Source organism: Aythya ferina (genome assembly GCF_964211825.1).
Source record: "Aythya ferina genome assembly, chromosome: 9".
In the NCBI taxonomy this organism is placed as follows: Eukaryota; Metazoa; Chordata; class Aves; order Anseriformes; family Anatidae; genus Aythya; species Aythya ferina.
In genome coordinates this window covers 26,008,236-26,029,512 of record NC_140305.1, presented here as the reverse complement: position 1 = coordinate 26,029,512, position 21,277 = coordinate 26,008,236, and the positions used below count along the sequence as shown (strand labels likewise).

The 21,277-nt window shown below is 43.0% G+C and overlaps 1 protein-coding gene across 1 annotated transcript; it reads right to left on the bottom strand.

The window, feature by feature from the left end:
- Positions 1 to 11,410: 11,410 nt before the first annotated feature.
- NMD3 (NMD3 ribosome export adaptor) lies at positions 11,411 to 20,725 on the bottom strand. Its single transcript, XM_084529545.1, has 15 exons — positions 20,574 to 20,725; positions 20,296 to 20,430; positions 19,713 to 19,809; positions 19,073 to 19,153; positions 18,570 to 18,698; positions 17,947 to 18,037; positions 17,785 to 17,863; positions 17,380 to 17,476; positions 16,985 to 17,102; positions 16,044 to 16,189; positions 15,259 to 15,371; positions 14,265 to 14,337; positions 13,608 to 13,714; positions 12,736 to 12,806; positions 11,411 to 12,296 (listed from the first exon to the last, which is right to left on the bottom strand). The coding sequence occupies exons 1-15, from the start codon at positions 20,615 to 20,617 to the stop codon at positions 12,163 to 12,165; spliced, it is 1,515 nt and encodes a 504-aa protein (XP_084385671.1). The 5' UTR covers positions 20,618 to 20,725; the 3' UTR covers positions 11,411 to 12,162.
- Between the last annotated feature and the right edge of the window lie 552 nt (positions 20,726 to 21,277).

The window sequence follows — 21,277 nt, the reverse complement described above, 5'->3', positions numbered from 1 at the left end:
GGGCTGGTGATTTCTTTTGAATGTTTCTGGTCTGATCTTTTAATTCATGTTTCCCATGCTAAAAAGAATGAGCGATGTGTCCCTGCACGACCTTTTATGTGGCTGGGTTCAACTTTGTTTGCCTGCAAACAGGAGCGAGCAGCAGTAAAAAGGCGTTTTGGTCTTTAATTACCTGCCTGCCTCGGTGCAAACCTGGGCAACAGCATTAAAAAGCCTGAAAACCACCAGAATCCATCGTTTCTGGTGGCTGCAGAGGCTTACGTCCCTAAATCCTTGCCTTGCAGGTGCTCGCGCCGTCGGAGGGAGAAGAGGGCCTGAGAAGGGGACAGCTCAGCAGGACGCCGCGGGACGGAGGTGTGGGGCTCAGGGAGGCCGAGCCCAGCAGCCTGCTGTGTGCATTCCCGTCCCCAGTTTCTGTGCCACCAGCAGCGGCAGCGACCGGTTTGTTAATGAAATAACCCCAGAGCTGGACACTGCTAGTTAAGGAGGAGGAAGGGTGGCTGTTGATGGCTCTCAGGAATTTGCAATAAAGCTCTCATGACATTACCCTGCCCTCCTCACGTTCCCCTTTGCCAGATTAATGCAAATTTGCGTTGATGCAACGCTGTGAGTCAGGGGCAGGTTTCCTGGAGCACAGATAAGTTGACTCCAGATCCGCATCTGTGTTGGAGAGCTGCAGCCAAGGCTCTGCACGGCTCCGGAAAGGTTCAAGAGGGGATGGGGTCAGCCCCTCCGGGCAGGGGGCTCCTTGGGGAGGTCTCCGCTGCTCCTCGGGGCTGCAGCAAACCCACTCTGCAATAAAAAGGCTTTATCCTTGCATCTCCAGTCACCCATCCGTGTATCACCAAGTACAGCGTGGGTTTTTGTTTGTTTGTTTTTAGTCTTGAAGGCGATTTCTAGTTATTCTCTGTGAGATAAAAGGATCTTTAAGCGTGTAGGCTAATGCTGGCACAAAAGGTAGGCATTCCAGGCACATTTTGTACTTTGAATGAAGCCATACGCGTGATTATGAGCCGTGGAAGGTATTCACCAGTTCCTGTTCCCCCCCGGGGTAGAAGCTGGGAGAAGCAGCAGGAGTGGCTGCGCAGAAAGCACGGAGGAGAGCGCGCCTGGGGCTCTGCACCGCCGTGCTTCCAGCATCACGTCACGGCTGGATTCTGCTGAGCCGAACATTTCATTGCTGTGAGCAGGCCTCTGCTCCTGCACCGCCACCGACCCCTTCCACGGCTTCTGGCTTCGGGAGAAAACTTTGATGGTCGTGGAGCTGTGAGAGGCAAAGCAAAGCCAGCCAGGGCTCCGCTCGCTGCGTTGTTTCGGAGGGTGAGCGAAATGGAGCAGGACGCTGGCCTGCCAAAATGCGGGCGCTGCGGGGAGCCAGCCGGCGCTGCTCCAGGGTTGTGTTTGGGAAAACCCTAAAAATGCCTCCTCCCACCCCCAGTGCTCCGCTGCAACACCCAGCTGAGGAGGTCTGGGGGGAAAATAGCTGCCGGGATGGGGCATCGGAACCGCTGCCGGAGGCACTGGTTTACCACTGCTGAAACTTCTGTGCGAACCGGGCAGGTTTTGAATAAAAAAGCCTGATTTTGTTGGAAAGCATGGAAATAAAAAGGCTGTGGGAGTAGGTCGGCATTTCCTAACAGATCAGCCCAGGCTGTTTGCTAAGGGAAGAAAGAAGGTGCGGCAAGGATGCCCGAACCTTGCTTGTGGCATATTCTTCCCCAGTGAAGCTGATTCATATTTGGAGATGATTTGACTGCAGGCAGATAGTTTGGAACATAATGTATTATGCAGATCTCTACCTAATTTACTTGTCAAATTAGATCATTAAAATGCTTCGAGCACTCACGGCTTGGTTTAATTCTGCAGCGTTTTTAAGGCAAACTTAGCGCCTTTCCTCACCCAAATCTCGGCCCCGTCTTCTGCCACCCTGCTGCTCCCGGAGCAGGCCTGGAGGAGGGACACCGACACGGCGAGGGCTGGGGGCTCTCGGAAAGGGGTTTCAAGCCGAGGCTGCAGGAGGTGGTGGCTTCACCCGAGGCTTTCCTGTGACATGGTAATTGAGCTGCATTTTTGTGGCTCCATGACTCTGACACCACAGCTCTGCACAGACATCAAATTGCACCTTGTAGGAACCGGGGCAGCTGCCTCGGGAGGTCCCACAAGGAGCAGAGGTGGAGTTTTTGAGATTCGTAACGAGGGAAAACACTAATTGTGAACATTTTGGGCTGATTCTCCTAAAAAGTGTCTTCCAGCCTGGCGTGTTCCTACCTCCCCGCAGATCTTCAGCGTTGACTCCGTCCAAATTGTCAGACGAACGCTGCCTGGAGCGTGGTGCCGAGCCAGGCGATGGGTGTCCTTGTTGCATAAGGCAGAGCTTTGGCCAGAGGAGATTTCAGCAAGAGTGGAGAGGGGCGGGGTGTGGAGGCCACACTCTGTAATTGAGGATCAAAGGTAATTGTCTCTGCTGCTCCATGTGTGGGGCAGCCGCTCAGCTGCAGGAGGCAGGAGCGTCGGGAAGCAGCTCGCATCCAAACGTTTTGGCAGCAGGGAGAGGTGAAGGGGTAAGTCCTAATTTTGCAGAATCTGCGCCCTTTTTTTGTAAGAAAAGCCTTTCCTTAAGGTAGGTTGGTGATGCGTTTCTTTGGTAAGAGGCTTAAGTGTAATTTGGTGGAGCAAAAACTGCCTGTAATGCGCAGAAGTGTGGCTGACAGAGTAAGGATATTACTAAAAGTAGTTAATAATAATTCTTAACTACTGAAGCGTTACCTAGTTTATCTCACCTGTGGGGAAGAAATGTAGAGACTATGGGAGTAAAATGGAAAAAAAAAAGGCAAAGCTTCTCTAAAAACTTTAGAAGTGGCTTATGTTGGGATAAAATCTCTATCTGGATCTATGAAATTTGATCTAATTTCTGTGGGATGAGATTTTTTCCGCACTCATGACACCACCAGAAGTTCTAACTTCCCAATTAAAAAGTGGGGAATTGCAGCTTTTGTTTTGTCTCCTCTTATTGAGTGAGGTGAAGCACCAGTAACCGACCTAGTCCCGATTTCCTTTCACTTCCCCAGGTCTGTATTCCTCTCATAGCTACTGGATGTATCACTGAATAACGATTAGCATCAGTCTGAACACAAAGCTTTACAATAAACGTCTATGTTCTTATTCTTGTACCAGCCTCTGCTGCAGCAGGAGCCGCACGGTCCGTGCCCAGCTTGGTGCTGTAGTCCTGTAGGTGCAGCACTCTGCTCGCTTCCAGTTTGTCCTCTGGTGACAGCCGCAGAGTTAGACCTAAAATTCCAGCTGCAGTGGCAGAAACCAGACCTCTACCAAGCTCCCCCTCAGAATCCATGACCGCTGACGAGAAAGGGATGAGCGCTTTGTGAATTAAGCTGCTTCAACAGAGTCTGAAATAATCCAGCTCAAGGCAAAGTTATGAAAGTAGCTTGGTTTGGAGAACGAACCCGTAGCAATTATTGGGTAACCAGTTTCTGGGAAGCCGTCTGCGGAGTCTCCTTGGTGCAGCTCCCATTGTGCAGTGGTCTGCATGGGACTTAGAAGTGAAGGCAGAAAGGGCAAAAGAAGTGCAAAGGGAGCTTTTTATGGGACAGGGTAAAAGAATGGCTCACTGCAGACTGTCTCTATCTGGTGTCATCTTTTGTGCTTTAAGGTGCTTTGTGGTCTTGGGATTTCAGCTCTCTTGGGTTTTAAATTATCATTTACCAAACCTGGTCAGTCTGAACAAACTGAATAGGATGGAGGTGCAGCCTATAGGACAGACTTTTTTCTTCTTCATTTTAATGATATATTGATATATACTATACATATATATTATATACACACATATTTTTGTGATATATTTTATTCATATATAAATATTATGATATATACAAAGGCTTTTTTTTCCTGTTTTAAAGGTTTCTATTCTACTAACTCTCCTTTATTGCCATAGAGAAGCCTTCCAGCAGCTGCGCAAAGGCGAAGATGGATTTTAAGAGCATGAAGTACTATCTGTACTGGCTGTACTGCCAGTTCGAGCTTATCACCTGCAGCTACCTCATGGAGCCCTGGGAAAAGCTGCTCTTCTACACTTTTAACATCACCATGCTGGTGATGATCTCGTACACTGCTTACCTCTTTATCCCCGTCCACGTTAGCACGGCTTTCCAATTCTTCTTGCACTTGCTTGGAAACCAACACGAGAACGCTGTTTCTATCGTGAAGTAACACTGCCAACCTGACGCTGGCTTCTGGATCCAAGAAGTGTTTTTTTTTTTTAACACTCTGTTTCTGTTTAGAAAGACAGGTTCAGGGCATGTGCAAACACTGTTTTACTCCGCAGTATTTCTTAGTTTTCTTCTGTGTTCTGGGACTCTGTGACAACAAATTATTTTGTCAAAACTGTTTCAACCAGTCCTTGATTTTATGATTTGACTGACTGCTTTTTAAAGAGCTTTCAGTTTTAAAGACTGTCTGCAGTTATGGAGCTGGGTTTGGTACAGAAACAGCTGTGCTGCATATATTGTTATTCCAGGGAGAGCTGCTTGGATATGGAGTTTTCACCTTCAGAAATCACACGACATGTATTTGGTCTGGTCCACCACAGCTTTCCTGATAGGAAAGATGTATACATGAAAGATTCTGTATGACATTTTACAACCATAAGCTGCTTCCATGTAACTAGTCTTGGTACGTATATATACATGTGATGATCTTAGTATTTATTCCGTTTGCCTCAATTATTTAGCGGTGAATTATTTGACTGGTTCGTTACCATTATGTAAACAACACAGCTGGTTTATTGAAAATGAAGGGGGTTAATTCCATACAAATTTAAAATAAAATTTTGATCTTCTTGGACTTAAAAAGATTGTTTTACTTTTAGAAGTCTGGTAAAGCACGCGGTTCATATGCGAAATACTAAACTACACGGTCAGTTGCGGTGGGGATGTTTTACACTCTTCATGTTGAATAGTGCCTGGAACACGAGCTCCTGAGAGTTCAGGTTTTGTAAGTAAAATACCGGGCATCCTACAGTCGGCCCCTTTCAAGTCCATGCCTTCGTCTTTGAAGCACGATGTGCCTGTGCTGCCAGCTTGTTAGGGGGGACATAGGAGCTGGTTGGGGTGGGGCACCACCACAATGAAATCGGGAACCAGATCAGTGCTCTGCATCAGCCCCACAGAACAGGCAGAGCACACACAGGGTGACAAAAATCCAGCTCTGCTCCCACCCGCACTGAAGTGAGTTCCCCTCCAACTTCTGAGCTTAGCGCTGCTCCTCGAATATCCTCTCCTTCAGGAGAGCAGGATGCTCCCAGGAAGTGGCAATCAAATTACTCAGGAACCGAGATTTGGTCACAGACTGTGACAAAACAAACTAAAACACTCATCACATTACTTGTCATTTCAACACCAGGTACAGTTACTTTCCCAATTTATAATTAGGGGAAAATGAGGGAGGATATGAAAACAGCTTATTTGTGAAAGCAAAGGAGTTTAAACTTACAACACTTTTGACAGGACGTAGGCAATCCCAGCTACGTTTGTTTAAACAACAAGCCTATTTAACGCTTCCTGCTGATAATCCCATTTTAAGTTTTATTAAAGTAATAGAATGGCTAAAGTGATAGATTTCTTGCATTTTCTCCTAAGAGCTCTCATGCACAGGACGTGTAGTGCCTTTAGTGAAGTTCAGGAACAGAAGGGAACGCAGTGTTTCAGTCGCATCAATTATCAAACCATTTGTCAAGACGACCCTTTGGTTTCAAAACGGTCAGCCCCTAATGTAAGCATGTAAATGCCTAAATTACAGCACGACTACACACACAGCCGAAGTATTTGTTGACATGAAGGAACCTGGCATCAGGCTGAAGAGCCAGGAGTTGTGCTGGGCGTGTTTGTGAGTTTTGTTTATTGCCGCCCTTTCCCTGTCCTCCCAGCGCAAACCCACTGGCTGTTTGCTGTGGCTGCCGAACCTCCCGCTGCCTCTTTTGCAACAGCTGGCACAGGACGGGCTGCGGAGCTGCCCTGGTTGCAGGCTGCAACCCTACCTCGGGGCTGGCTCCTGGCTGGCTGCGAGTGACAGCAGAGCCAGCTCAGCTGTTTGCTCCATCCAGTGACAGCAACAACCCCGAGGGCTCGGATGTGTGAGCTGGAGAGGGCAGAAGGCCCCCAAAACCAGAAAAGGAAACAAAGAGAAGAATACTCAATAATTTCACTCACTCGGATCTTTTCCTGGCATGTCACTATGGCTCCTAACTACAGGATAGGATTTAAATATTATTTTCAAACTATGCTTTGCAATCTGTTTCAAAACAGCACGAACACAAACGCCAACCTGCTGGGGCACGCTGCCCCTAGGAGCCCTGCTCTGAGCAGCAGCCCGAGGTGCCGCACTGACAGCGTAAGGCCATGGCTCCACATCTGCTAGTGCCAAAGCCAGGCACGCTCAGCTGGCTGTGCAGATTTGATCCAGACCAGGCACTGGCATCTTTGGGTGTGTTAGAACAGCCACAGCACCCCATACATCATTTATCCTGGCTGTGCACACGCACAAGCTGCATGAGTGGGAGGTTGTTGTTGAGACGCGGGGCTGGCTGGTTAATCTCCTACACATCAATGTCACAGCAGTTGCGTGCTTAACGAGAAAATATCCAATCCTTCACGTCACTGCGTGCCACGCGAGAGAGAGGCACTCATTTCACACGCCTTTTTCCCAGTGTCACTGGGGGTTGAGCTGTTGGGTGTGTGCACACGGGAGAAGATTGGGATGTTTGCAGATGCTGCTTGCAGGTTTTTATTAAGCAGCAGATGCAAGAGTGAGAGGCGCTCGTTGCTTTCTCCCAGGGCTGCTAACCACAGCGTGCACTCGTATGTGCTATGTGTACTTGCTGAGTGACTTTCCGACAAAAAAAGGAATTAATTTCTGTATTCGCAAATGTGAGCTTAAAACAAACAAGCAGCATTAATTTAAGTTCATTTACCCAATTCTGATGTCCTTTCCATTCCCATCTTTGTGAATAGTTCAGACCTAGAAAGAAACATGGGCACGACATGAAGCACTGTTCACGTCAGTGCTTAACCAACTTTTTAAAAGGACTCTTACATTTAAATCATACAACTTAACAACACTGGTTCAGCAAGAGTTGAAGCTAAAGAACGAAATAATAAATAACTGCTAAAGTAAAACAGCTCAGGCTGTTCACTGTGAACTGTTTGATCGTTACAACTAGGATGTTATAGTAGATGCGCAGCTTCCTCATTATGGAGGTTTATTACTGTAGGACTTTTACAACTCATCTCATAAAGCTGTAATCCCTATTTTATAGACGCAAATAGTTTAAAATTCCTACAGGCAATGAAGATAATGATTTTGTTTTGCACAGAACATTATCTCCTCTGCTACCGATTGCTTCTAACAATTTTTGAGGCCTGAGATAAGTTGGGGACCCTTGTTAACTTTTATTGGTTTTGCTACTCTGACATCCACATTTTGTCTATGCTGCTACTCACATCTGGCTGCAATTTGAGTTATCTTCGCTGCCTGCTATCTGACTTGAAAATCCTGTTTCCAAGATGAACTTGTCAGCGCTTCCTGGCCTCTGCATCCCGCAGAACATATTCCATCTTGCACGTGTGTTTAGAACAACATTGGGTTTACAGACAACCTGCTTCCTTTTCCAAAGCCGACCTGAAATCAGTCAGTCCTGCCTGGCTGAAGCCTTCTGCCTAATTTTTCTGCTCAGCTCAAAGTACTTTGTGCAACAGCCTCGTAGTAGTCGTCCTGGATGAGGTCTCCGATATACAAGTATCTACACAGAGACTTTTCCAGGTATTTCCCTAAGTGACACACAACTTGAAATTGGGAAAGTTGTCCTGATATTGCGTCTCCAAGGAGGCCAGGGCTCTGCCTCCATTCCTGTGTCTAGTGCTGTCTAAACCAAATTGTTTGAACATCTCTGCTCCTTGGTGGATTCAAGACTCCTAAAGGACCTAATTCTGGATCGTTTTGAATACGATATTCATATTTTAAGAAAAAAAAATCTAAAACAAACCTAGTGCTTCAAACAATGTCTTTGAGGGCCTTCTCTTCTGCTGCATTCATGCTGGCTTAAATATGACAAGCTGCCTTACATGAGCACAACTTATTTTCAGGAGACGTACGGGTTAAAAGTTGCAGCCCTTTGTATCTCAGATCCACCCAATAAAAAGGTATGAATTAACATTAATAATGAAGGTGTTAACCACCATCATTACAGCCTATGTAACATGAAGGCACATCATGCTAAGCGGTATACAAACAACCTGCCAAATAATTTACAGCTTAACTAGTTTCCTTCTCTTATAAAATTTGTCACTAAACACTGGTTATTTTCGGTCTTTCAAGTCCTTCCAATCCCTAGCACAGCTAAAGCATCTTAGTCAACATAAGAAGTTGTCACACGTAATTGTTTCATCTTATAAAGCTGAATATTCAAATTATGCAGACACCTTTCTTGATTAAGCTGTGTTTTTCACCATGGAACTGAGATCCTGACAAGTTTTAAACCTCATCTCTTCTTCCTGCTTTAACCAGGTTCCCATCCTAAGCTTATGATGAAGGTGAAAAACAGAAAACTTAAAAACAGGTAAATTCTGAAAGTAATAATATTCTTTGCTACATAATTATGCTTTGGAATGAGCTACAGCAAACACTGCCAGAAGAGCTCTGAAAGCTACACGAACCTCACCCATGTTGAGAGCTGTTCTGGCAGCACGCAGCTCAAGTCAGCGGCCGTGGTGAAGTGCAGGGAGGGGAATCTGCCAGCAGGAGAGGTTACCAGCAGCAAGTCCTTAACATCAAGACCAAAGCCTTGTCTTATTTTCCCTGAAGGTACAACATTTGCATTTAAAACAACCTAACAGAAACTACATCAGCATTGACAAGAACGGAACCCAGTTTTCCTGACTTTATAGCCACCTTTTCCTTCCAGCAGCTGAAACTACTGCCCTTCAGGCCATTAACGTGAAGGAACAGTGACATCAGGTGGACTGTCACATTAATCACAAGAACATCACAGCTTTTCTACAACTTCTACAGAAATGTGTGAACCTTCTGTGACGCGCTGACAGGCGTGAGCTCAGTAACTTGTGAGATACCTCAGCTTTTCTGTAGACTGTCCGTGCAGCGCTTCAGCTCTCTCAGGGCTGGATTAGTGCCAGACCTCCTGGAAAAAGGTAAATTTCACCTTAAAGCCAGAAATAGAGACAGCTTTCATTCCGCCCTTTAAGCAGGTGCACTATTATTGCACGCGTGTTGGTAGGATCTGCATGCCTGGAACAACTGCCTCTGGTAGCTCCTCATTACAAAATTCTGAGCAACAGCTCTCATGACAATGGATTTGTTTTTTGGTAGAACTTGACATTTCATTTAAATGATCTAGAATTGTAGTTAATACATCAGATCTCACAGAAACATGTTCACTAAGGGAACTGAACCCCCCCAAAGTAATTTACTGTTAAACAAAATTAAGGTTCAGCTCTAAAACCCCCAGGTTTAGGTGTAGTTTTTCGTTTTCCCTGTCTCCCTCCCTCCCATCGTTAATTCAGCAGGGGGAGGAAACATGAAACTCCCTTAGCGTAAGGAACTATTCCTTCCCACCATTTCTAAGCAGGGGAAGTTAGGGCTAAGGGCCTGTATGGAGCCTTATTTGGTTTCTCACTGAGAAATAATTAATTCTGAAACAACACATTCGCTGTTTTGAAGGACAAAACTCTTCTGTGCTGAAACAGAACCTATTCAGCTGGCTAGGCTTTTTTTTTCTTTTTTTAAATACAACTTTAGAAAGTACTTGCTCTTCGGATTACTACTAGCTTACCACAAGTAGCAAGTGTTTTGAAGTGTGACAAGCGTACTTCAGACTTCACCACCATATAATTATTTCAGCTCTAAGCAACCCTTTTATACCTGCATTGCTATGCATAAATCTGTACTGTATTAAACAAGGTGCTTTCCCTTTAAACCCTGGCTTAATCCAGAGGTAGGGATTTTTAGGAGATGCATGGTAACTTCACAACAGAGAAAAGGCTGCTGTTAAGTACCTTTTGTCAAATTACTTATCCGGTGTCACTGAGAAGATCTTGGCACACGTTTCATTTGCTGGTGCACCACCCAAGCCTCTTCTGGCTCCCAACTGTTGAAATGTTAAAGGGACGCTGTAAACTTGAGAACCTAAAATTAGAATTAACTTGGGTTTCAAGTACACACACAGCTTACCCGCTCACTGGGAGCTGTTACTACGCGTCACTAGCTAGCAAACAAACGCACAAAAGCCAAGCAATAGACTGAGATTTATGACTTGTTTGTTTTGCATCCCCAGTACGGCATCTTACCATACAAGTCTCTTGCTGAAAGATGCCTGAAAGCCGAGATTGGTAACAGATCATGGGGGTAAAAAGAAAAGGGGCATCTCCAGTAACAAACAGGCTGACAGACGAGACAGCATTACATCTGAAATTACTGAGGGCTACTATGAAGGAAAACACTAGAGAGGAAGGAGAAGGGTTGATCAAAACAGTGCAGTTTAAAACAAACTTTTATTACAACTCCCTCTCCATCTGCCAAGAACAGGAAGCTTCCTACCACAGCATGTGAAAGGATTGATCGTTTTTATCTGTCAGAAAAATCACAACCTCCTCATCCAGACACCGAACACACTGACTACAAGCTGCAAATTGAAGTTCTTCCATTTCCACGTTTTTGGCCCAGGGGTCACTGGAATTGCGATTATCTACATTTCCCCAGCAACGCTGCTGGCAGGTGTAGCTACAAGCACCATCTGTATAATAAAACATTGTTATTGTAGTGATAATTCAGGTTAGCTATGCAGCTGCATTCTCATTTTTAAAGAAAAAAAAAAAAACAAACATGTCATGCCTTTCCTTATACTGAACTAAATTACTGTCATGAGATAAACTGTACCTTTGCTTTTCAGCAACTGAATGGATTTTTCTCAATTGCTTTTCTACGTAGTAGAAAACAAAACAAAACAAAAAGACAGTTCCTGGGAGAGAAAGCAGGAGAGCTTAGTTACACAAACACACAGTAAAAGACGGCAATTCTAAGGAATGCCTGAGCTGCTAACAATGCCTACATCAAAACTGTCCTTCCAAATTTCCATTTTCCCCCTTTACAAATGGATGATTACAAGATTGTGAAACATAATCAAAAAAAAGCATGAAGAACTGATGACTAAACATACCTCCGCCTTTTACAACCAAAAATACCTTTGCCTTCTCTGGCACACTGCTCCTGCAGTAAACTAAAACCAGAACAATCGGCATGTAAGGTCCTAGTATCCTGCTTGTGCTCTCTTTGGGTTTACAGTAGAGATAAACTTAACAGTGATATAAATAATGATAGAACAAAAAAGTCCGTATAATCTTTTAATAGTTGTTAATGTGTGTTACTAATTAAAAACTGCTTTTAATCCACCGATACAGGCATGGAATACAGTACAATAAAATATTCATTACCATTTAACAGAAGACACATTTTTTTCTGATTCTGGGCTGCATCTTCAAACAATTTAAAAGAACTGTTTTGTGTACACAACGTGTGTATTTGGAGCCTTCTTATCAAAGGATCCAAAGACACATTCTTGAACTTTCCCCAAATATTACATGGAATAATCTAGCATCGTCATAAAAGGCTTCAACCCATTGTGCCAAAGAGATTAAGACATGACAAAATCCTTTTCAGGTGAAGAAAAGGAAGCAATTTATAAAGGATAAAAGTCTAGCAAACTAGAATAAAATCTCTCCCTCTGGATATTCTTCCTTGATAAGTGTCTTCCACTTAAGACAAGGGCTATTTCCAGTGGATAAACCTGCAGTTAGTCAACTGGTCTTTATCCTGCAGAAGCTGCAGGAGAAAGTGCTCAAGAGGTGCAAAGAACTTGTGGAGCTGATGCTGCAATGCTTGCGCAGGAACTTAACTGCAATTGCTGATCCTCAAGAGAATTTATATATAAAGTGTTTGTTCAGCAACATGATTTAGGGGTACGCTGATAAAGATCACGATACTTTTCACACCCACGTGATCACAGTTCATAATGTTTGCTTATGTACGGGGTACTTTCTCCTCTCCAAGGGAGTATTAATTGCATTGATTAATGCATCGGTCTTATTCTGTCATCATATTCGCTCCCTCCCCACCAGTGGCATCCTGGGAGATGTGGAGATCCTCCAGCATTTCAGCCAGGCTGATCCGTGGAGCACCATCGTCATCCGTGTCGCTCTCCACTGGAATGTCTGCATCTACAAGAGCAATTAAAAAGACAACAACACAAGAACAGCTAAGCAATAAAAAACACCACCAACAACAAAAAAATACAAACAAACCAAAAGAAACTAAACAACCCCAAAGAAGTAAAAACAAACAAACAAACAAACAACTCCCTCCTAAAACCCAGGAACTCCAAAGGCTAATAATGCTTGCCTTCTTGGAAGATGCCAAGTTATTTATCAAATCTTTCATCCTGCACAGGTTTTGGGTGTGGAAGAAAACAGGCTTTTACCTCCATATGACTGTATGCATCACACAGTGCATGGGAAATACCACACGCTATCACCACATTACTGCATTTCTCTAAGAATGAGCAGTTCAAAGATCCAAAGGCAAAACTACAACAAAAATATCTTCACTCAAATGGTAATGATGAAGTTACATGCAATTAAACAGTTAAAAAAGCCTTACTTCTGTAAATGTTGACATTTTTCCTTATGGTTTCATCTTCTTCAAGATCTTCAAGGAAGTCTTGGTATTGTCTGTAAAAGATGCTTCATATATTTACTAAACTTTTCCTTTGCGTTTACACAAGTTTATAAAACAATCAAAGAAACAAAGCCTCAAGGAATGACTGCAGCCTGCAGTTCTTTAGACATGCCTTCTGATTGCATTCCAACATTTCCAACTCATTATTTCTGCTTTTTCTCCAAATTTTTAACTCTTATCAGCACCTAATTACCTCATTTTTTCTACTCGGTTGGACATTATTTAATAACTCCTTTTGCTCTTTCAGCTATGAAAAACCAGCCACAAAGATGTTTTCATAGCCAAACAGACAGCAGCCATAATGCTTCACAGTGCTTCATAAAGCAGACACAATGCTTCTAATCGTTTGTCTCATGGTTTTTCTTGAAATAACATAGTTTTTTAATATTTTGCAACAGTAAACCTGAAAGACTTGCAGGGTTATCTTTAAGATTCAGGATTTAGTTTGTGCCTTGCCCCCTACCACTGGCCTCAGTATCCATCTTCCCTGAAAACATAGAAATCACAACAGAACACTTTAAAAGCATAAGGTACATATGCTTGAAGCACTTCCTGCTCTAGGAAAAGGGGAAAAATGCAGAGATACTCCTCAAAGAACACTGAGATCAACCTGTGCTGTGAGCCATCATCGTGCTCACCTAGAACCAGCAGCATTTGCTTGTGCCCCCCTAGCAGTCAGTACAGCATTACATTGCAGGGGGTTATCTTCAGCAGAAAGTGGTAACTGTTACTTCTAGACTTGGCACAGTATCCTAGGTGGAAAGGACTGAAAAGCTTCATGGCAGACAACAAACCTTTCATCATCCGTATCCATGCCTTCTTTGTCCCTTTCCAGCTCTTTCAGTTTCCAGTTTCTGCGATGCTGGCGTTTGGCGCGGTCATAGCTCTTCTTTATTAATACCTACAGAGAAAAGCAACAAATATTTACACACGTGCACCTTAAACAGAACTGATGGCACACTTTAACAAACCAAAACACCACCCGAGTCTACATTTGAGCAACCATAAAATCAGCTGAATGAATGTTAGACTCGTTCTTACCAACAAACACAAGGCAGCATAAGAGATCTGTACTTTTGCCCTGAACACCCCGCAATGGCCAGTCTGACACTCTAAAACTTTGTATAGAATTTGTATAGTATTTTTCAATTCAATCCAAAGTATTTGGAAACCTTTGTGTCCGAAGAGGCACAGATTGGAGATATAATACAGTTTTCACCACACAGTGCACGGTAATTTGAACAGCAACAAGTAAGGTAAGTTAAACTACATTATTTAAACACCACTTAAAAAAGCATGTACTCAAAATCAAACTTTATACTAATTTCAATGTTAACATCTCCTTCCTTCAACACCAGGGAACGTGTGTGTTCATTATAAAACTATTATATGTGCCTTAATACCCCTAAGTAACGCAGAGAACTTTATACAGAGAAAGAAGATGTTCTTACCACGTCGGGAATACTGTGTGGGTTCATCTTATTCACAAACTCATCATTCAAGTTACAGTTGGCCAAGTCGAATCTAAAATTAGAACAGGTAGTTAGTTCATCCTTTAATGTGAATGTACAAGATTGTTCTCAAGGTATTATATGCTTGTGTTAAAGAGCTAATTTAATGCTTGTGTTAAAGAGCATAGCGCCTAAGTTACACAAGTTACAGCTCCGAAGAAAGATAAATGTTGCCAAATTAGAGAGCAAGGAAAAAATCCACATCAATATGCAGCTGATGAAACTGAGTAACTCTTACAAGCTGCTGTTCCCCAATTCAGTAGCACATTGCACTCAGCAGCCTCCTGAACCAGCGTAACAATATCCCTGAGCTTCTGCTGGCTTCAGTCGTGTTTAAGCATCCCTGTCCAGGCCTAATCTTACAAACATCTCACATTTGTCACTGCTGTACACAATACTCACTATCAAGCAAAAAGGCCATACGCCTTCCCTTCCTTGGGCCTTGCCCAGCATTTTGAATATCCCTCTCATCTGTGTCTGAACAGTTCTTATCTGCACTTTAGAAGTCAACGCTTTAGCTCTCATACTACTAACACTGCTTTTCCTGGCGTTATTTCTACTAGAAAAGTTTTATTGTATTAGAATCATCTCTTCATGGCCACAACGAAAGATTCTACCCCTTTTGCTGATTTCACCTAGAAAACCAACAACTTTCTTGATAATATATAAGCAAGAATCCAGGCCAGCAGTATGAACCGAAACAACCATTCCTGCTTCCTAGCAACCAAATAAGAGTTAGGTCATCAGCTGCCAGTATTTTTTCCTGTGTTTGCTCTTGAGAGATTCAAAACTTCCCTTCCACAACAGCAGACAGAAGTCTTTAAAGCCTTTCATACTTCCTATGTAAATTCATCATCAGAATTCCTACTGCAAGGCTCAAATGCTAACTCCTATGGCACAGCTCATTCAAATAAAACCAAGAAACAGAACAGACCCCAAGACAAGGTCTCCAGGATTTAGAATGTGTCCCAAGTGAGTAGAGCAGAAATACTGATGATCTGTATCCAACTCCGAGGTTTTCTGTACCCAGGCTTCAGCCAGCGTGTGCTTGAGGAATGAAAAATAATCTCTTGTAATAAATGCAGCTTAGCTTTCGGTACTGTTGAAATATTTGTACTGCTACATTGCTGGTTTAAATTACAATTGTAATTAAGCTTGTACTTCTACAACAGGCGTCCAACAAATTGCTCCCTACTCTTAATTTCTCATCTTTACAAAGCTAAGGAAATGGGCATGGCAATCACTTTTTGCGGGAACTCAATTATTTCTTTTTTTTTTAAAAACACACTTCCTAACTTTCTATTACATATAGCTTTTGCCTGAGGAAAAAAAAAAAAACAAAAAACCAAACATTTGGCACCAGTCCATTGATTCTGATTAAAAAGCAATGCTTCTACACTTCAACAACCAAAGAAATCAGTAATTGAAGAGCTGAAAAGCTGACAATACTTTCAATGATGATAACAGAATGTAGAGTTTAAACTGTTTGATACAAAATTCTAAAAGTGGGACTCAAGGAACATCCAACTCATCACAATTTCCAAAACAAAACACTGTCCACAACTGCCTGAGAGGAGCTTTTGCAAGTGGCAAGACAGAAGGACATACATCTGGCTTTTTAACATAGAATGATGCAAAACTGATGTTCAGTGAAGGAGGGGATGGAGAGGAGAGGAAGGCCTAACACATAAAATTAAACACAGAGGAATGAACTCTTACTTTGTTTGATCTTGCCCCTGCACCTGCACCTTTCTTCCTTTCTTGAACTCTATTGATATCCATAACAATAAATTCCTCCAGCTGTTTTGGGTGGAACAAGCTATTGAAAGGGTAGCGCCAGTAGGTATTTCCATCAATTTCAGCAACTGGAAAACAAACCAAAAAACAGAATGGCAATCACAAGGGAGAGAGAGCTCGCATCGGAGAAATTAAAAGAAAGCATTCACCAAAATGTAGGCAACTGCAATGCATTCTGTTCAAGTTTTTATTTTTTTTTTAAATGGTAACAAGCTATTTGGGACAAGACACAGATTGCAAACTCTCACTATGAGAGCAGTTGATGATCTGTGACAGCCAAATCACGTATCACCTGCCTGAAACACAGATGATTTTTATTCACAAAAATAATTTCTCTAGTAAGGGACGTAGCCTTATTAGAGGTATTTTTCTTTATATAGGATACATGCACACACTACTATAGAGTGTATACACAGACTCATGCACCCCTACTATATAAAGCATCCAAATACACATGCACACAATGCAGTCTGTATAACTAGCTGGGCAGCAAAATCTAATCAAAGCATCTGCTTCTGTGGCACCCAGACAGCTAGAACTGAAATTACAGTGGGGGGAAAAAAGAAAAAAAAGAGGTCTTCTAATTTTAGAAGCACACCTCTCACAAATCTAAGTGCTTAGAGGGGCACTAGAGCCATGAACCTAGTACTGACCCTCCACATTTTGCCTAGAATACTTGGGAAATGAAGTTTAGGGAAGAGCTATGTGTCAGTTTGCTGTTAAATTTCCAATTCTGTGAGTGCACAGATGCATTTACAACACGAAGGTGTAAAAATACAAGATTTCATGAAACCAAAAATAGATTGTGCCAACAACAGAAAAAAATCACACGCTGCATAGCACAGAAAAAAAAGAGAACTTACTCTGCAGAGTGCTCGGATCAATGAGGTGGACAGTACTCGTTACTCTAATGCACACGCAGATCTGGCTCATGTTACCGAGACTCTGCGCCAGTTTTGGTGACAGACATACAACATTGTCCTGCACACAAACAGAAAATAGTTTACACTCACATTTCCTTAATTTTTAAGCAAGTCTTTGGAGAAATCCAAAACAGAGATTTTTAAACTTGAGGTTTTCAATTCTCCACCCAACATCCCCCAACAACTTCATGGTACCTGCTACCTGCACTTGATGCTTGGTATGGGTACACCCTCCCCGTTCCCCTACACACACAATAAATCTTGCCTCCCTTAGCAAAACCAAACTCTACCCACTTCATACAATACCCTCTGGAGATGAAGCAGAAAGAAGCTACCTTGCATATCGGAACAATTTCCACAGAGAAAGTGCTTTTGTAATTGTAGACATTACTATGAACATCATGTGAGGTCAAACGCTGGGATGACTTAGATCTACAAAACACAAAAACAGAGCTTTCATGCGGCAAGAACGACATTACTTGAGACATAAAATAATCACTACAACGTACAGCAACAAAAGCATATGCTATCAACAACCAATACACTAAGACAGTGGAAAGATGCACAAAGGTTAGCTTCACAATGGCTAAATGGAAGACACAGGACTTCTGTAGAAAGGGTTTTGTCTATTTCAGCCAGAATACAGCTTCATTACACTTCCATGATTCTTTCAAAATAAAGGAAAAAGACATTTCTCAGAAGCTTCTGGGTACTCAATGCAATAAATGTAAGTGATGTACCTAGATGGAACTGTACACTGAAGGAAGTCTACCATCTTCTGGGCCTGTTGCTTTGAAGAATAATAAAAATCCAGGCCATCTAAAAGGAAAAGAAAACCTTGATGAGCACACCTACTTCACGTATTACATTTACCCTGAAGATTAACGAGCCACCCCACTTACCATGGATTTCTTTGATGCGAAGTGTATTTTGATGAAGCTTGTGTTTTAAAATCAGCTGCTCCAAATAGAAGAAAGTCTTTTTGTGCAGAGTCTAAAACCAGGACAAGATAAATCTATCAAAGTTGTTTAAGAACCACCTAGTGCAAATGCAATATCTCTGGAGAATAAACATTTATGTGAAAAGAAAAGGAAGAGTCCAAAGGCTACCCTAAATAATCAAAATGACTTCAGAGATGTGCTCTGTTTATAACAAATTCTTTAAAGCTTCTGTTTCTTATTTTTGTATAACTGATTGCTAAAGATAACATTTTCTTTAAAGATTTAAATATTTATAAACAATCTGTCCCATTGTTTCTAACACTGCCTTAAAATACAGAAGGATATTTAAAAATTCACATAGGATCTGCCTGCAAGCCATCACATAAAAACGAATATGCTAATAATACTAGAAAACAGAAAAGGCTTTTTTAAACTAAGACCAGTAGGGAAAAAAAACATCAATCACTAAATCTGTTACTGTGGCAGTGGGCAAGTGTAAGCACATCTTTTCCTGAAAAAATCATCCAAAGATTTCTCCACGTTACTGTTTTGCCATCAACAAATGAAAATTAGTTTGCCCCTACCTTTTGCCTCACTTGAACTACAGCTTTCCAGAAATCCTTAGCTTCAATTCGATGACAGTCTTCACACATTTGGGGCTGAACCGTATATTCCACCACAAATACTTGTTGAAGAACCGCTCCATTTATCACCTGCAAAACAAAAGTGTAGATTTTCTCGCCGGTCCTGTCAAGAGACTAGAGTACTAGTTTACCACAACGTTCTGAAGCAACTTTCATATTATACTAGAACTGCATGACCAACAGCTATACTTATGTAAGAAATGTCAGCAATGTTTTCTCAACTTTACAGGGACAGCAGATATCTTCTTCAAATTGTGATGAACAGCACTTTAATGACAAATTTTAGGCATAACAAAGTCAACATTTTTTCAACAGAAGGCATTAAACACGTTAGATTTTACCAGCGAACAGATAAACTAAAAAGCAGTACCAACAATAAAAACTATACTGTTTGCCATTCAAGCTTTAAAAAAGCTACATGCAGATTGCTCTACTTTTGTTACCTCTTTCTGAACAGTCACTTTCAGCTTCAGTCTCTTAGAATGTGGTTCAGTCCAAATAAAGCCTGCATCAATCAGCCGGACCTGCCAGTGGGAATGAACAAGGACTCAGTGTTAAAAACAAGCAGCTCTAGCTACCAAAATACACAGGCTTATGGTATAATTTGTTGTTCCTTAGTTAACTGAGAAAATGAATAACCTTATTATAAAAAGCATACGCTGGCATACCAAACCCAATTAATAATGCTAAATAAATAATTAATAATGTAAAATTAAGGTACACTAAAATACATTAGTTTCTTTCAGTTAATTATGTTTAATTCAGTTAACGCTCATCTCTCATCTATATGACAGCAACAGTGCAGGTCACTGCATGCTGTTAGGCCACAGAACTGTACTGCAGTAGCCTCCTCAGTTTGCTTCGAAGTTCTTTCTTACAGCCTGTCCTTACATTCCAGAATTCCAGTACCGAGTTCTGAGATCAGATCATCGTTACTTGTGCTCACTATAAAGCAGTTAATAAACTCTACACAAATACTAATGACTGCTCTGGGAGAATTGACACTTGTATGAGTCAGCTAGACTTCACTTCACGTAGTGCTAATAGACATGCTGTGAAATACTCACACAGTTGGCTGCCCACCTTGTTAAGTGAAGCTTTGATTTTTTTAAGACACAGGGCAAGAAGCTCTCTTGATTCTAAGGCACACTGAATCCAAGTTCCTGGAGGCTGAAGATATCTATAATAAAAAAAAGCATACTACAATATATAATGTGACTTCAAACAATTAAATCACTCAAAAGATGCTATCAAACTTTCAATTGCAATATCAGCTATGCAACAGCTTTTGCCTCCACGAAAGAGTAAGATTTATGCATTCTAAAAGTATGCAAACTTTTACTGCCATCATTATTAATTTGTATACTTTTTGCTTTTAGAGCCCATAAGCTCATATGATTACTCTTAAATCACATATTAAAGACTTCCATGAAGACGATTTAACCATCCTAGAAAAGAAAGCTAACCCTGCAGCTGCACTACCATCTCCAAACCGGTGCAAGCAACCAGCAGATCCCCTCCAACCTGTACCAGACTTGATGAAAACACACCACAGAGGGTGACAGCCCCCCGAGCAGAGAGACCACTGCTCCCCTGCTGGTTTGCTTTGCCCCTGAGGCAGGTCCCCGGGGGTGCCGCCTTTGGAAGTCGGGGTGCAGGTGCCCACCTTTCGCACTGCTTGCAGAAGCTGAGGGTGAGCTGCTTGGGGATGCCCTCGGTGATGTCCACGCGTGCTCGCAGGCAGCCCACGCACATGTTGGCCGGGTTGGGCGGGATGGGCACACCGCAATGGCAGCACAGGCTTCGACATGAGAAGGAAAAAAGTCAGTCACACACTGAACCCCAACGCACACCGAAGGTACGCGCAGGTATTTTTTTTGTTTTCCCCTCAAATAAAAACGTTGTTCCAGGAGCCCGCCCATGCCCCTCCCGTCCCCCGCTTACATGTTGCCCTGGCTGTGGGCCGCCGGCCCCACCATGTACTCCATGGCGCCGCCTCAGCGCCCAGCACACGCGGCCCGGAGCCGGTTCGGAGCGGAGGAGGCGGGGACGGCTTCCGGGCGATGGAGGAAGGGGAGGAGAGCGGCGAGAGGGCGGCCGGCGGGGCCGCCACCACGAGATGGCGGCAGCGTCCTCCTGCCCGCCCCGGAGCCCCCACCACAAGATGGCGGCAGCGCCCCCCTGCCCCGTGGACCCTACCACAAGATGGCGGCAGCGCCCTCCTGCCCCGGGCTGCTCCCCTCATAGAAGTCGGGGCACCGGGCCTGGGGCACGGTCCGGCCCCTAACGCGTTGTGCTTTGTAAATAAATAAAGAAAGAAAGAAGTCAGAGAAATAGCCAGTGCTGTGTTTTTGAAAGGGAAGCTTAAGAAGAAGATTGCATTTACGCTGTTTACACTATATTTTATGGTCCAAGAAAATTAAAGATTTTGGCGTTTCCCATTGATTATTGTTTTTTTTTTCTTGGCTCAAGTTTGGAAATTGGGTGAGGTGTGAGCAAGGGCAGCAGCAGTCACTGCCAGGGTCAGAGGGGACCCTGGGCAGAGGGCACCGAAGCCCCTTCATGGGCCTGGGGTTCCTTCAAGCATCCCATATCTCGGTTTAGGACTAGTGCAGCCACATAAAATGCTGCTATAGGTTTTGTTCTGA

Bases quoted from the DNA above. Each gene is read 5' to 3' on its own strand.
- NMD3 (XM_084529545.1), bottom strand. From the start codon at position 20,617: ATGGAGTACATGGTGGGGCCGGCGGCCCACAGCCAGGGCAACAT. The intron at 19,810-20,295 runs GTGGGCACCTGC...TTTTTATTATAG, and splicing joins TTCTGCAAGCAGTGCGAAAG to ATATCTTCAGCCTCCAGGAA. The intron at 14,338-15,258 runs GTCTGTTCTGTT...TTCTAATTTTAG, and splicing joins CCTGGAGACCTTGTCTTGGG to ATTCGACTTGGCCAACTGTA.